The 15183-nt window shown below is 36.8% G+C and overlaps 1 protein-coding gene across 1 annotated transcript in view; it reads left to right on the top strand.

Annotated features, from left to right (window-relative positions):
* Nucleotides 1-15183, top strand: part of LOC100369079 (nidogen-1-like) — a 104311-nt gene that overhangs the window by 66882 nt on the left and 22246 nt on the right. Inside the window, exons 12-16 of the mRNA XM_085495757.1 lie at nt 268-507; nt 6624-6795; nt 8121-8278; nt 12029-12158; nt 13115-13230. Coding sequence (XP_085351883.1) covers nt 268-507; nt 6624-6795; nt 8121-8278; nt 12029-12158; nt 13115-13230 — 816 coding nt within the window. The remainder of the gene's footprint in view (nt 1-267; nt 508-6623; nt 6796-8120; nt 8279-12028; nt 12159-13114; nt 13231-15183) is intronic.

The following is a 15183-nucleotide window of genomic DNA, read 5'->3' as shown; positions in this document are numbered from 1 at the left end:
GTTTAGCCTTATGCAATGAATGTCAGAGTTTCCATGGATATTAGACTCAGACTAAAACTATGAATGCCATAGTTTCCATGACTTTGAGACCAAACCTATGAATCTCATATATACCTTTGGTCAGACTGAAAATATAAATTGGATATCAGGGCACAGACTACTGGTACTGGTAATGCTAGTGAAAATGTTGCTAAGTTCTTTGTTGTACCAACGGTTACAGATTTCAAAAAGCAAATAAAATTAGAATATTGACTCATATGTTTACAGGTGAAGATGTTTCCCCATCTGCAGGAGCATTCTTACTGTTTGCACAAGGAATGGGATTATATCGTTTACCATTGAATGACTATGAAATTGGTGGTAGAGTAGTTATGAAACCAAGACAGATAGCAATAGGTGTTTGCTATGATTGTAGAGATGAGTTCTTTTATTGGACTGATGTGTCAAACAGACGTATTTATAAATCACGATATAATGGAGATGATACTGAGGTTGTAATTAACTCTGGTAAGTCATACCACCATGTGTTCCCTTTTAATAAAACACATTCTCTTATGGGAAATTAATTATCTGCACTATGGACATATTGTGTCAGTTATACGTGATAAATCTGGCCTAAGCCATTTAAAAGCAGATGTCACAGTGATCGTCAGTTGCGGTCATGGTAGTTTCACTCTGTTTTGGGACTTAATTGTACTGTGTGTTATTTATAAATTTTCAGGAAACATGGTGATTTTTTTTTTTTTTTAATGATGCTAAAATAAAGCAAATAAAACAATGAGGGATACGCTAGTGAGGTATTCAATAGGAGATTACTTTTTGGACTATTGTTATGCATTTATCATTTACTATTATACCCACTCATAATAAATCAAACGCCGAGAGAAACGTGCGCGTACACAGGGTGTGTGCTTGTTATGTGTAATAGCCAATATTCTCAAGGCTGAGTTGTTAACGCTCAAGACAAGACTTCACAATCTTTTGGCGAGGTCTGTCGTTGAGAAAATGACCGATTTTTGTTACCGTGAAAGCTTATGGAAATTTTCTGGGAAATGTAGAGAACATGGCAATAAAAGATTACGGGATAGGGGCAAGAAAAGTACATATTGAACGCTAACTACATTGCAGTGTTCTTCCTAGGCCTCGGGTCCGATACTGTTCTTTTTGAATATAGATTGAAAACTGATGACTTTTTCAGTAGCGTTCCAGACATTGCAAGATATATATATAATAATCAGTGATTCACTACTATTGGGTTAAAAAATTATTTACGATCATTAATATAGTGGTCAGGGCTATCCATTCGACCCAGTACTGACCTGTTACGACACCACGAGCAGAGAAACGGAAGGCTGAATTCCTCGTGTTTAGCGGTTTCAATTCAAAGTGGCTACACTTAATCCATTGATTAGGCATACACTCGACAGCAACGGCAAGAAAGCTTGTCAGTTTTATTCAAAATAAAAAATTGTTATTTTATGCATTATGGCTACACAACGTGACAGAAAGTCCTTCCATGTGATCTAATATTTGTAAACAATCTACATGTATTTGCATAGGACTCCCAGTGTCTTCTCCTCGAGCAGACAGTACTGAACAAATTTCAATCATTGGCGTGTGTGTAAGGGCTGGACCACTTACTATCATTGGCTCCAAGTCCGGACCGGAATTAAACCGCGATGTTTTTATTTACTTTTTCTGGATGTTGTGCAGACAACTTTGCAGTTGTACGAAACTTTTGCCACCTTACTCCACCAGTCACTGTCCTGAGGTTGCATCACCTGGCCTCTTAAACTGGAGACATTTAAATAAAGATGTGCACATCTGACAAACCACGATGACGTTGACCTAAATTTGATAATCAAACTGTAGAGCAGTCCCCTGCCCATGTGAATATTATATACCAGTAACAATTCTCCCTCAAAATATGGACAACACACCCTTAAAAAACTCAACTCTAATTGCCCTTGCAAATAAGACAAATATTTGTGACTTGTCCTTGTATTAGCTATATTCAACTTGTTGCTCATTTTCCTTTGTATTTCTGATATATTAATCAGACAGTAATGTTCATGCAATCTGAATTCCCAGCTTCGAGATGGCTCAGCCAACTCTTGTTTTTTTTGTTTTTTTTAATGTGATTTGTGTTGTATTTAACATAATTAGGGGCTACAAATTCATCACAATTGTTATCTTGCCCATATCATCAAAGATGAAAAGGTATATTAAGGGGAAAATGTCTGTCGTTGTTGTTGTTGTCACCATCGTTAATAATTGTTAATGTGTGAACAATAACTTTACTAATTCTATTCCAAATTTTATCAAACTTGGTCACCTAATTCATCAGTATAAAATCTTCCCTTAATTCGAACAACAGATGTCCTGTGTGAAAATATCATGCAAAAATTGAGAAAGTAGTCAAAATCTGATAAAAAATTTTGCTGCATTGAGTATCACTTTTCATTGCTGTCTGCTGCAATATTAGCTGCATAGAATATCACTTTTCATTGCTGTCTGCTGCATTATTAGCTGCATGGAATATCATCTTTCATTGCTATTTGCTGCAATATTAGCTGCACAAAATATCACTTTTCATTGCTATCTGCTGCAATATTAGCTGCATGGAATATCATCTTTCATTGCTATCTGCTGCAATATTAGCTGCATGGAATATCACTTTTCATTGCTATTTGCTGCAATATCAGCTGCATGGAATATCACTTTTCATTGTTGTCTGCTGCAATATATGCTGCACAAAATATCACTTTTCATTGCTATTTGCTGCAATATCAGCTGCATGGAATATCACTTTTCATTGTTGTCTGCTGCAATATATGCTGCACAAAATATCACTTTTCATTGCTATTTGCTGCATTATTAGCTGCATGGAATATCACTTCCCAGTGCTATTTGCTGCAATATTAGCTGCATGGAATATAACTTTTCATTGCTATTTGCTGCAATATTAGCTTCATTGAATATCACTTTTCAGTGCTATCTGCTGCAATATATACTGCACAGAATATCACTTTTCATTGCTATTTGCTGCATTATTAGCTGCATGGAATATCACTTCCCATTGCTATTTGCTGCAATATTAGCTGCATGGAATGTCACTTTTCATTGCTATTTGCTGCAATATTAGATGCATGGAATGTCACTTTTCATTGCTATTTGCTGCAATATTAGCTGCATGGAATATCACTTTTCATTGCTATTTGCTGCAATATTAGCTGCATGAAATGTCACTTTTCATTGCTGTCTGCTGCAATATTAGCTGCACAAAATATCACTTTTCATTGCTATCTGCTGCAATATTAGCTGCACAAAATATCACTTTTCATTGCTATCTGCTGCAATATTAGCTGCATGGAATATCACTTTTCATTGCTATTTGCTGCAATATCAGCTGCACACAATATCACTTTTCATTGCTGTCTGCTGCAATATATGCTGCACAAAATATCACTTTTCATTGCTATCTGCTGCAATATTAGTTGCACAAAATATCACTTTTCATTGCTGTCTGCTGCAATATTAGCTGCATAGAATATCACTTTTCATTGCTATTTGCTGCAATATATGCTGCACAGAATATCACTTTTCATTGATATCTGATGTAATATTAGCTGAATGGAATATCACTTTTCATTGCTGTCTGTTGCAATATATGCTGCACAAAATATCACTTTTCATTGCTATCTGCTGCAATATTAGCTGCACAAAATATCACTTCCAAGTGCTATTTGCTGCATTATTAGCTGCATGGAATCACTTTTCATTACTATTTGCTGCAATATTAGCTGCACAGAATATCACTTTTCATTTCTATCTGCTGCAATATTAGCTGCATGGAATATAACTTTTCATTGCTATTTGCTGCAATATTAGCTTCATTGAATATCACTTTTCAGTGCTATCTGCTGCAATATATACTGCCTAGAATATCACTCTTCATTGCTATTTGCTGCATTATTAGCTGCATGGAATATCACTTCCCAGTGCTATTTGCTGCAATATTAGCTGCATGAAATATAACTTTTCATTGCTATTTGCTGCAATATTAGCTTCATTGAATATCACTTTTCAGTGCTATCTGCTGCAATATATATTGCACAGAATATCACTTTTCATTGCCATTTGCTGCATTATTAGCTGCATGGAATATCACTTCCCATTGCTATTTGCTGCAATATTAGCTGCATGGAATGTCACTTTTCATTGCTATTTGCTGCAATATTAGATGCATGGAATGTCACTTTTCATTGCTATTTGCTGCAATATTAGCTGCATGGAATATCACTTTCCAGTGCTAGTTGCTGCAATATATGCTGCACAAAATATCACTTTTCATTGCTGTCTGCTGCAATATTAGCTGCAATATTAGCTGCATGGAATGTCACTTTTCATTGCTATCTGCTGCAATATTAGCTGCATGGAATATCACTTTTCATTGCTGTCTGCTGCAATATATGCTGCACAAAATATCACTTTTCATTGCTATCTGCTGCAATATTAGCTGCATGGAATATAACTTTTCATTGCTATTTGCTGCAATATTAGCTTCATTGAATATCACTTTTCAGTGCTATCTGCTGCAATATATACTGCACAGAATATCACTTTTCATTGCTATTTGCTGCAATATTAGCTGCACAGAATATCACTTTTCATTGCTATTTGCTGCAATATTAGATGCATGGAATGTCACTTTTCATTGCTATTTGCTGCAATATTAGCTGCATGGAATATCACTTTCCAGTGCTAGTTGCTGCAATATATGCTGCACAAAATATCACTTTTCATTGCTGTCTGCTGCAATATTAGCTGCAATATTAGCTGCATGGAATGTCACTTTTCATTGCTATCTGCTGCAATATTAGCTGCATGGAATATCACTTTTCATTGCTGTCTGCTGCAATATATACTGCACAAAATATCACTTTTCATTGCTATCTGCTGCAATATTAGCTTCATTGAATATCACTTTTCAGTGCTATCTGCTGCAATATATACTGCACAGAATATCACTTTTCAGTGCTATTTGCTGCAATATTAACTGCACAAAATATCACTTTTCATTGCTATTTGCTGCACTATTAGCTGCATGGAATCACTTTTCATTACTATTTGCTGCAATATTAGCTGCACAGAATATCACTTTTCATTTCTATCTGCTGCAATATTAGCTGCATGGAATATCACTTTTCATTGCTGTCTGCTGCAATATATGCTGCACAAAATATCACTTTTCATTGCTATCTGCTGCAATACTAGCTACATGGAATATCACTTTTCATTGCTATCTGCTGCATTATTAGCTGCATGAAATATCATTTTTCATTGATATTTGCTGCAATATATGCGGCATACGATATATAACTTTTCATTGCTATCTGCTGCAATACTTGCTGCATGGAATATCACTTTTTCGTTACTATCTGCTGCAATATATGCTGCACACAATATCACTTTTCATTGCTGTCTGCTGCAATATATGATGCACAAAATATCACTTTTCATTGCTATTTTCTGCAATATTAGCTGCATGGAATATCACTTCCCAGTGCTATTTGCTGCAATATTAGCTGCATGGAATATAACTTTTCATTGCTATTTGCTGCAATATTAGATGCATGGAATGTCACTTTTCATTGCTATTTGCTGCAATATTAGCTGCATGGAATATCACTTTCCAGTGCTAGTTGCTGCAATATATGCTGCACAAAATATCACTTTTCATTGCTGTCTGCTGCAATATTAGCTGCAATATTAGCTGCATGGAATGTCACTTTTCATTGCTATCTGCTGCAATATTAGCTGCATGGAATATCACTTTTCATTGCTGTCTGCTGCAATATATACTGCACAAAATATCACTTTTCATTGCTATCTGCTGCAATATTAGCTTCATTGAATATCACTTTTCAGTGCTATCTGCTGCAATATATACTGCACAGAATATCACTTTTCAGTGCTATTTGCTGCAATATTAGCTGCACAAAATATCACTTTTCATTGCTATTTGCTGCACTATTAGCTGCATGGAATCACTTTTCATTACTATTTGCTGCAATATTAGCTGCACAGAATATCACTTTTCATTTCTATCTGCTGCAATATTAGCTGCATGGAATATCACTTTTCATTGCTGTCTGCTGCAATATATGCTGCACAAAATATCACTTTTCATTGCTATCTGCTGCAATACTAGCTACATGGAATATCACTTTTCATTGCTATCTGCTGCATTATTAGCTGCATGAAATATCATTTTTCATTGATATTTGCTGCAATATATGCGGCATACGATATATAACTTTTCATTGCTATCTGCTGCAATACTTGCTGCATGGAATATCACTTTTTCGTTACTATCTGCTGCAATATATGCTGCACACAATATCACTTTTCATTGCTGTCTGCTGCAATATATGATGCACAAAATATCACTTTTCATTGCTATTTTCTGCAATATTAGCTGCATGGAATATCACTTTTCATTGCTATTTGCTGCAATATATGATGCACAAAATATCACTTTTCATTGCTATTTTCTGCAATATATGATGCATATCATTGGTAGCATCCAAGGTATGAATCTCAATATTTCTTGGTTTCAGGCTTAAGCAGTCCAGAAGGTATTGCTATTGATTGGATTAGTAGAAACATGTACTGGACAGATTCAGGACATGATACTATTGAAGTAGCCTACTTGAATGGTCTAAATCAACGTGTTATTATATCAGATGGATTGGTGAACCCTAGAGCAATAGCTGTGGATCCTGTTGGCAGGTACGATGAGTGACCTTTGATATCAAATTTATTATCCTGTTACAATCAATCAATGTACTTACAATTATGGAGACACACTAGCAACATTGAACTAATTTTTGTGATAATTCTATCAGCAGCCTTCACTCATTGTGCCTTCAATCATCACTCACTCATGAGTGATCTGGCACAGTAAGCCAGAAATATAACTGAGTAATTTGGCACCCTGGCACAGTAAGCCAGAGGTACAACTGAGTAATCTGGCACCCTGGCACAGTAAGCCAGAGGTACAACTGAGTAATCTGGCACCCTGGCACAGTAAGCCAGAGATACAACTGAGTAATCTGGCACCCTGGCACGGTAAGCCAGAGGTACAACTGAATAATCTGGCACCCTGGCACAGTAAGCCAGAGGTATAACTGAGTAATCTGGCACCCTGGCACAGTAAGTCAGAGGTACAACTGAGTGATCTGGCACCCTGGCACAGTAAGCCAGAAATACAACTGAGTAATCTGGCACCCTGGCACAGTAAGCCAGAGGTACAACTGAGTAATATGACACCTTGGCTCAGTAAGCCAGAGGTACAACTGAGTAATCTGACACCTTGGCACAGTAAGCCAGAGGTACAACTGAGTAATCTGGCACCTTGGCACAGTAAGCCAGAGGTACAACTGAGTGATCTGGCACCCTGGCACAGTAAGTCAGAAATACAACTGAGTAATCTGGCACCATGGCACAGTAAGCCAGAGGTACAACTGAGTAATATGGCACCTTGGCACAGTAAGCCAGAGGTACAACTGAGTAATCTGGCACCTTGGCACAGTAAGCCAGAGGTACAACTGAGTAATATGGCACCTTGGCACAGTAAGCCAGAGGTACAACTGAGTAATATGGCACCTTGGCACAGTAAGCCAGAGGTACAACTGGGTAATATGGCACCTTGGCACAGTAAGCCAGAGGTACAACTGAGTAATATGGCACCTTGGCACAGTAAGCCAGAGGTACAACTGAGTAATCTGGCACATTCGCAAGTAAGCCAGTGGTACAACTGAGTAATATGGCACCATGGCACAGTAAGCCAGAGGTACAACTGAGTAATATGGCACCCTGGCACAGTAAGCCAGAGGTACAACTGAGTAATATGGCACCTTGGCACAGTAAGCCAGAGGTACAACTGGGTAATATGGCACCTTGGCACAGTAAGCCAGAGGTACAACTGAGTAATATGGCACATTGGCAAGTAAGCCAGTGGTACAACTGAGTAATATGGCATCTTGGCACAGTAAGCCAGAGGTACAACTTAACAATCATGATTCAACTTTTCAAACTATAATAATTGGTTTCAGCTATTTATATTGGACTGATTGGAATAGAGACTCACCAAAGATTGAAACTTCTAATTTAGATGGATCAGAGAGACGTGTATTAGTGAATACTGGATTAGGTCTTCCTAATGGATTGACCTTAGATTCAGTTAATCATCAAATATGCTGGGCTGATGCAGGTAACCACATTACATTTATTATTATTGACAAAGTGAGTCAAGAGGTCATCAATAAAACAACAATCTTATTTTTTCATCTGTGAACCATATACTGCCCTCAAATTGGGTCAATGAGTGGAATGCATTTTCAGTCTCTGTTCGAACGCATTCCAAAAACAGGGACTTATAGATTGACCTCTGTACGTTCCGATTTGTATCTTAGACATGTCTGGACCAATTAAATTCAAACTTCACACATACATAATATTATACATATGCACATCAATTTGTTTTACTATCTGATTCAAGATAGTCAAATGGCAGCCATTTTTGCCTTGTAAGGGGAAGATAACGTCATTGTTGTTGTTGTTGTTCACGTGACTTGTGGGTGTGATAACTCAAGTAATATTTACACAAACGGTTTCAAATTTATATATGTTATAAATAAACATGCAAAGATGACTAACAAATCAAAGTGAAATATCTTCAAATGTAATGCAATTACTAAATCAGTTTCACCTGTATCAAAAGAATATTGTGAGTACTGATTGGTTAGATGTTATAAATGAACTCCCTAGTGCTGGTTCAGAAAACCTTGGACTTGCATTATCAAAATGTTATATACAAGTATTAATACATACTCCAGCATTTGCAAGCTACATTCTTAACAAATCAAAAACCCCTCAATGCAGAAAATATAAAAACACCATCTTGTTTGTTATGTGAATGGGAATCATTTATAATTCACATGTATTTGGGTAACAACAGTTTTAATAGTGCAGCACGGTTAGAGTAATACATTAAAAGTAGAGAATTATTTAATCCTCTTGTAGAAAATGATGCCCATGAGTTTCTTGTGATTATATTTGATATATTAGAACAATATGACGTAAACAGTAATAATATGCCAGTACATACTTTACAAAGTATATTTATGGGTATCTATAATAACACATATAAATCAAAACACTGTGCATATCAGAATAATATCATGATAAAAAAATATTAGTTTTTATGAATTCACCAATTACAGTCAAGAACCATGTCACATAATTAGTTGGCAAGATTTATCTAATGATGTGAAAGATCAGGTTCAAAATAAGGCTGATGTTAGTTCATCTCTTCAATATGATATGTTACACAGGCAAATTGAGCTTGATGAAATAAAAAAGAGGCATGTGAAAGCTGATGTTATTGATCAAAAGAGGGAATATACAAAACAATATATGAAACAGAAACATGAAAACCAAGGTTAACATTTAGAGAAGGAGACGAATGCAATGAGGTTACATCACAAAATCAACACCCCTCTCCCAAATGTATAGCTTAGAGTGATATTTGGTAGTAAGAAATGTAAATTATGTTATAAATTTTCACTATTTCAAGAATTTAGCCAATTATTGGTCTCAACTCAAACGGTTGTATCAACTATTCCCTTGCGGGCAAGGTTTCAATAGTTTTGCTATGTTTGTAATAAAAAATCATCAAAATTAAGCATTTCTCGACTGGTTACAGATGGATTTTGTTCAAACTTGGTACATACATTGGACATTATGGGACCTTGATGAATGTCATTTTGTTTCTCAGATAAGATTCAAAATGGCCGACTAAATATTCATTATACATCATCTCATAGATATAAAGATATATTGGTTTGACAATCTGATTTAAAATGGTTGAATGGTGGCCATTTTTGTGCTAAAAAAATAATCAAAAAATCAAGCATTCCCGGCATTCCTGAACTGGATCTTTGTATACATATACTTAGACACCCCTTATATAGGATTAATCAGATTTACACTTCAGATTTTTAGTCCCCGTTCGGACGCAGTCCGAAAACAAGGACTTATTGTTTTGACCTCCGTGTGTCCGTGCGTGTGTGTGTGCGTGCGTCCGGACCTGTATCTTAGAAATGCCTGGACCAATCACAATCAAACTTCACACATACATCATACATGATATTATACATATGCACATCATTTTATTTTACGATCTGATACAAGATGGCCGAATGGCGGCCATTTTTGTGCTAAAAAATCCTAAAAATCAACCATTTCTCGACTGTTTACAGATGGATTTTGTTCAAACTTGGTATATACATTAGACATTACGGGACCTTGATGCAAATAATTTTGTTTTTCAGATCAAATTCAAAATGGCCGACTGGCGGCCATTTTGTATTAATGAATGTGGTTCTCGTGCCATATCTCTGACTTGCTTTCACTGATTATGTTCAAATTTTAAATATTCATTATGTCATAGATAGACAGATATACTGGTTTGACGATTTTATTCAAAATGGCCAAATGGTGGCCTTTTTTGTGCTAAACAATCATCAAATATCAAGCATTTCTGGCATTTATGGATGGATTTCGTTCAAACTTGGTACATATATTAGACATTACAGGTTCCTGATGCACATCATTTATTTTTCAGATCGGATTCAAAATGGCTGTCTTGTTGCCATTTTGTTTTAATGAATGGGCTTCTAGACCCATATCTCCGACTTGTTTTGACTGATAATATTTTCAAATTTTAAATATTCAATATACATCATGTCATAGATAAACAGATATATTGGTTTGACTATCCTATTCAAAATGGCCGAATGGTGGTCATTTTTGTGCTAAAAAATCATCAAATATCAAGCATTTATGGATGGATTTCGTTCAAACTTGGTACATACATTAGACATTACGGGTTCCTGATGCTCGTCATTTTATTTTTCAGATTGGATTCAAAATGTCTGACTGGCGGCCATTTTGTTTTAATGATTGGGCTTCTAGAGCCATATCTCTTAAATGCTTTGACTTATTATATTTAAATTTTATATATTCGTTATACGTTATATACATACATGTATTCAAAATGGCTGATTTTGAATGCTGTTCCAGAGCAATATCTCTCAATATGGACATGTACTTGTTTGACGATCAGATACAAATGTCAATCATTTTAATGTTAAAAAATCATATTCCTGTCATGGTTATATCCCAGCTATATTACTATAAACAAAACTATATATCTTAAATTTGATAACTAACAGGGACTGTGCCATGCATGGCTTGTTAAATTATGGAGACAAACTGTAAACTTTATCTCTGTTATTTGTTTTTTACACCACTCTTTTCAATGTGACTGTATATTTTAAATTGAGGAAAGTGAAAGTTTTGGACTGTTATTAGACAAAATTGGTCATCAAAATATATATAAATTGTCAAAATAGGCCCAAATTTATCTTGATATACCAATACTCATTTGTGTTTGATGCCATATCAGTCATTACTTGATAGCTTTATTTTTGTATAAGGACAATACCACCACAGTCAGCTGGTGCACATGTGATGATAAAATAAATACGATATTTACTATATGGGGGCTGAACTATATTGTTCATTTTCTAATGATATCTTCTATTCTTTATTTGAAATGTGCATTGCTAACAGCGGAGCTATCTCAGCGACAGGCTGCTTGTTTAATAATTGTTAACACATTGTTAACCCATGACACTAACTGTTTACATTGTAAAAACACTCTAGGCTTGCTCAAAATTCATGTAAGTTGACATGTCGGAAAGCAGATCTCAAATTCGTTTTATATGCAGAGGTAGATGCCAAAATTTGAATTCCGTGTGAACTTACATAAACTTGTATATGCTTATGCTTATGCAAATAGAGTACCTGATACTTTTATTTGATAGATAACACCCTCTAGTGGCAGATTTTGAACTGGTTTGGATTGCTTACTGCATTACTCCATTCTGTTATTTAGGTGAGAAGAAAGTTGAATGTATTGGGCAGACTGGTAATCCAGACACTCGATATGTTGTAACATCAGAAGCCTCCCAACCATTTGGTTTGACTAATGTTGATAATCAACTATATTGGACTGACTGGGAAAGGTATGTGAGCATACTTTTAATAGAATTATTTATCTGGATAATATTTTGGGTGTGAAAGATTGACAGAATGCAGTGATGTATAATTAGGTTTTGACTGGTCGAGTAAACCATACTGATTGGGTTCTTATGATACACATTTCCCTGTATATATATATATTTTGGTCAATTGTGAATTTTATAAAACTTGCTGCTGTTTTGAATATCTTTTAGTATGTTCTTGATTCATTAAATATTAATGGTTTTGCAGTCAAAACTGGCATACACAAACTAAATCATAGCCTTCCTGTCTAATCATTCAGAAAAGTTCAAGAAAAGAAATGCCTGGCTTTGTTCGCTTGTAATTAGTATTTAAAGCAATGACATCAGAATGTATGAATAAATTACCATTAGTGTTCATTCATGTCAAAATTACTAGTAATTTCTCCCCCAAACCTGAGATGCTATGTTTTAGCTTAATAAGTTGCTGCGGCATCCTGCAAAAACCTCTAATAAATTTGTGCACATAGTGTCAACTTAGAGAATAGAAGTTATTTCTGGCCTTGGTTCAAAATTACAATGAAAATCCTTATTTTGTTTAAAGTAGTTGCTTAGAAACTAGTTCCAGTTAGGTACAATTTAACTTTTGGAATTTGGATCATAGTAGTTTATTGTCATGTGTTATACGTGTCTAGTTTCTCCAGTTTACCAAATAACCAACAGGTTAGGTATAATTGACAGGTTAGGTATAATTTGTATAGCTTTGTGCAGTGGTAGTAACAATCATATAGACCATTGTGACATTTGAAATTAAACAGGCATTCTTATTCTCTTAAATGTAATCCAAGGTCATGTTTTATACCATACAAATGTTGAGCTAATATTATGTTTTGAAATCTGCAAAAACAAGATCTTCTCTAAGTAACCTATCTATGACTGTCTGATATAGAATTTACAACTCAGGTTGTCATTTATTTCAGAGATAACATTGGAACTGTTAGTATCAATGGTGGAAATCTTGGAAGACCAATGCAAACTCCAGTTGGTGCAAATGGTAAACTTTATGGTATAACTGCAGTGACAACTTGCCCTCAAGGTAAGCATATCCTGTGGTTTTAACAGACAGTGTGTGGTTCCCAGGTTAGCCTCACTAGTCCTCACCTATGGCGACAATTTGCCCACAAGGTAAGCATACCAGGTGGTTTTAACAGACAGTGTGTGGTTCCCAGGTTAGCCTCACTAGTCCTCACCTATGGTAACAATTTGCCCACAAGGTAAGCATATCAGGTGGTTTTAACACAGTGTGTGGTTCCCAGGTTAGCCTCACTCGTCCTCACCTATGGTGACAATTTGCCCTCAAGGTAAGTATATCAGGTGGTTTTAACACAGTGTGTGGTTCCCAAGTTAGCCACACTAGTCCTCACCTATGGTGACAATTTGCCCACAAGGTAAGCATATCAGGTGGTATTAACAGACAGTGTGTGGTTCCCAGGTTAGCATCACTAGTCCTCACCTATGGTGACAATTTGCCCACAAGGTAAGCATATCAGGTGGTTTTAACAGACAGTGTGTGGTTCGCAGGTTAGCCTCACTAATCCTCACCTATGGTGACAATTTGCCCACAAGGTAAGCATATCAGGTGGTTTTAACAGACAGTGTGTGGTTCCCAGGTTAGCCTCACTAGTCCTCACCTTTAGTGACAATTTGCCCACAAGGTAAGCATATCAGGTGGTTTTAACAGACAGTGTGTGGTTCATAGGTTAGCCTCATTAGTCCTCACCTATGGTGACAATTTGCCCACAAGGTAAGCATATCAGGTGGTTTTAACAGACAGTGTGTGGTTCGCAGGTTAGCCTCACTAGTCCTCACCTTTAGTGACAATTTCCCCACAAGGTAAGCATATCAGGTGGTTTTAACAGACAGTGTGTGGTTCCCAGGTTAGCCTCACTAGTCCTCACCTATGGTGACAATTTGCCCACAAGGTAAGCATATCAGGTGGTATTAACAGACAGTGTGTGGTTCCCAGGTTAGCCTCATTAGTCCTCACCTATGGTGACAATTTGCCCACAAGGTAAGCATATCAGGTGGTTTTAACAGACAGTGTGTGGTTCCCAGGTTAGCCTCACTAGTCCTCACCTACGGTGACAATTTGCCCACAAGGTAAGCATATCAGGTGGTTTTAACAGACAGTGTGTGGTTCCCAGGTTAGCCTCATTAGTCCTCACCTTTAGTGACAATTTGCCCACAAGGTAAGCATATCAGGTGGTTTTAACAGACAGTGTGTGGTTCCCAGGTTAGCCTCACTAGTCCTCACCTACGGTGACAATTTGCCCACAAGGTAAGCATATCAGGTGGTTTTAACACAGTGTGTGGTTCCCAGGTTAGCCTCACTCGTTCTCACCTATGGTGACAATTTGCCCTCAAAGTAAGTATATCAGGTTGTTTTAACAGACAGTGTGTGGTTCCCAGGTTAGCCTCACTAATCCTGACCTATGGTGACAATTTGCCCACAAGGTAAGCATACCAGTGGTTTTAACAGACAGTGTGTGGTTCCCAAGTTAGCCTCACTAGTCCTCACCTATGGTGACAATTTGCCCACACGGTAAGCAAATCCGATGGTTTTAACAGACAGTGTGTGGTTCCCAGGTTAGCCTCACTAGTCCTCACCTATGGTGACAATTTGCCCACAAGGTAAGCATATCAGGTGGTTTTAACAGACAGTGTGTGGTTCCAAGGTTAGCCTCACTAGTCCTCACCTATGGTGACAATTTGCCCACAAGGTAAGCATATCAGGTGGTTTTAACAGACAGTGTGTGGTTCCCAGGTTAGCCTCACTAGTCCTCACCTACGGTGACAATTTGTCCACAAAGTAAGCATATCAGGTGGTTTTAACACAGTGTGTGGTTCCCAGGTTAGCCTCACTAGTCCTCACCTATGGTGACAATTTGCCCACAAGGTAAGCATGGTTTTAACAGACAGTGTGCTGTTCCCAGGTTAGCCTCACTAGTCCTCACCTATGGTGACAATTTGCCCTCAAGGTAAGCATATC

Source organism: Saccoglossus kowalevskii, chromosome 2, assembly GCF_978046115.1.
Source record: "Saccoglossus kowalevskii chromosome 2, keSacKowa6.1, whole genome shotgun sequence".
NCBI classification, from domain to species: Eukaryota; Metazoa; Hemichordata; class Enteropneusta; family Harrimaniidae; genus Saccoglossus; species Saccoglossus kowalevskii.
This window is presented reverse-complemented; position numbering and strand designations above follow the sequence as displayed.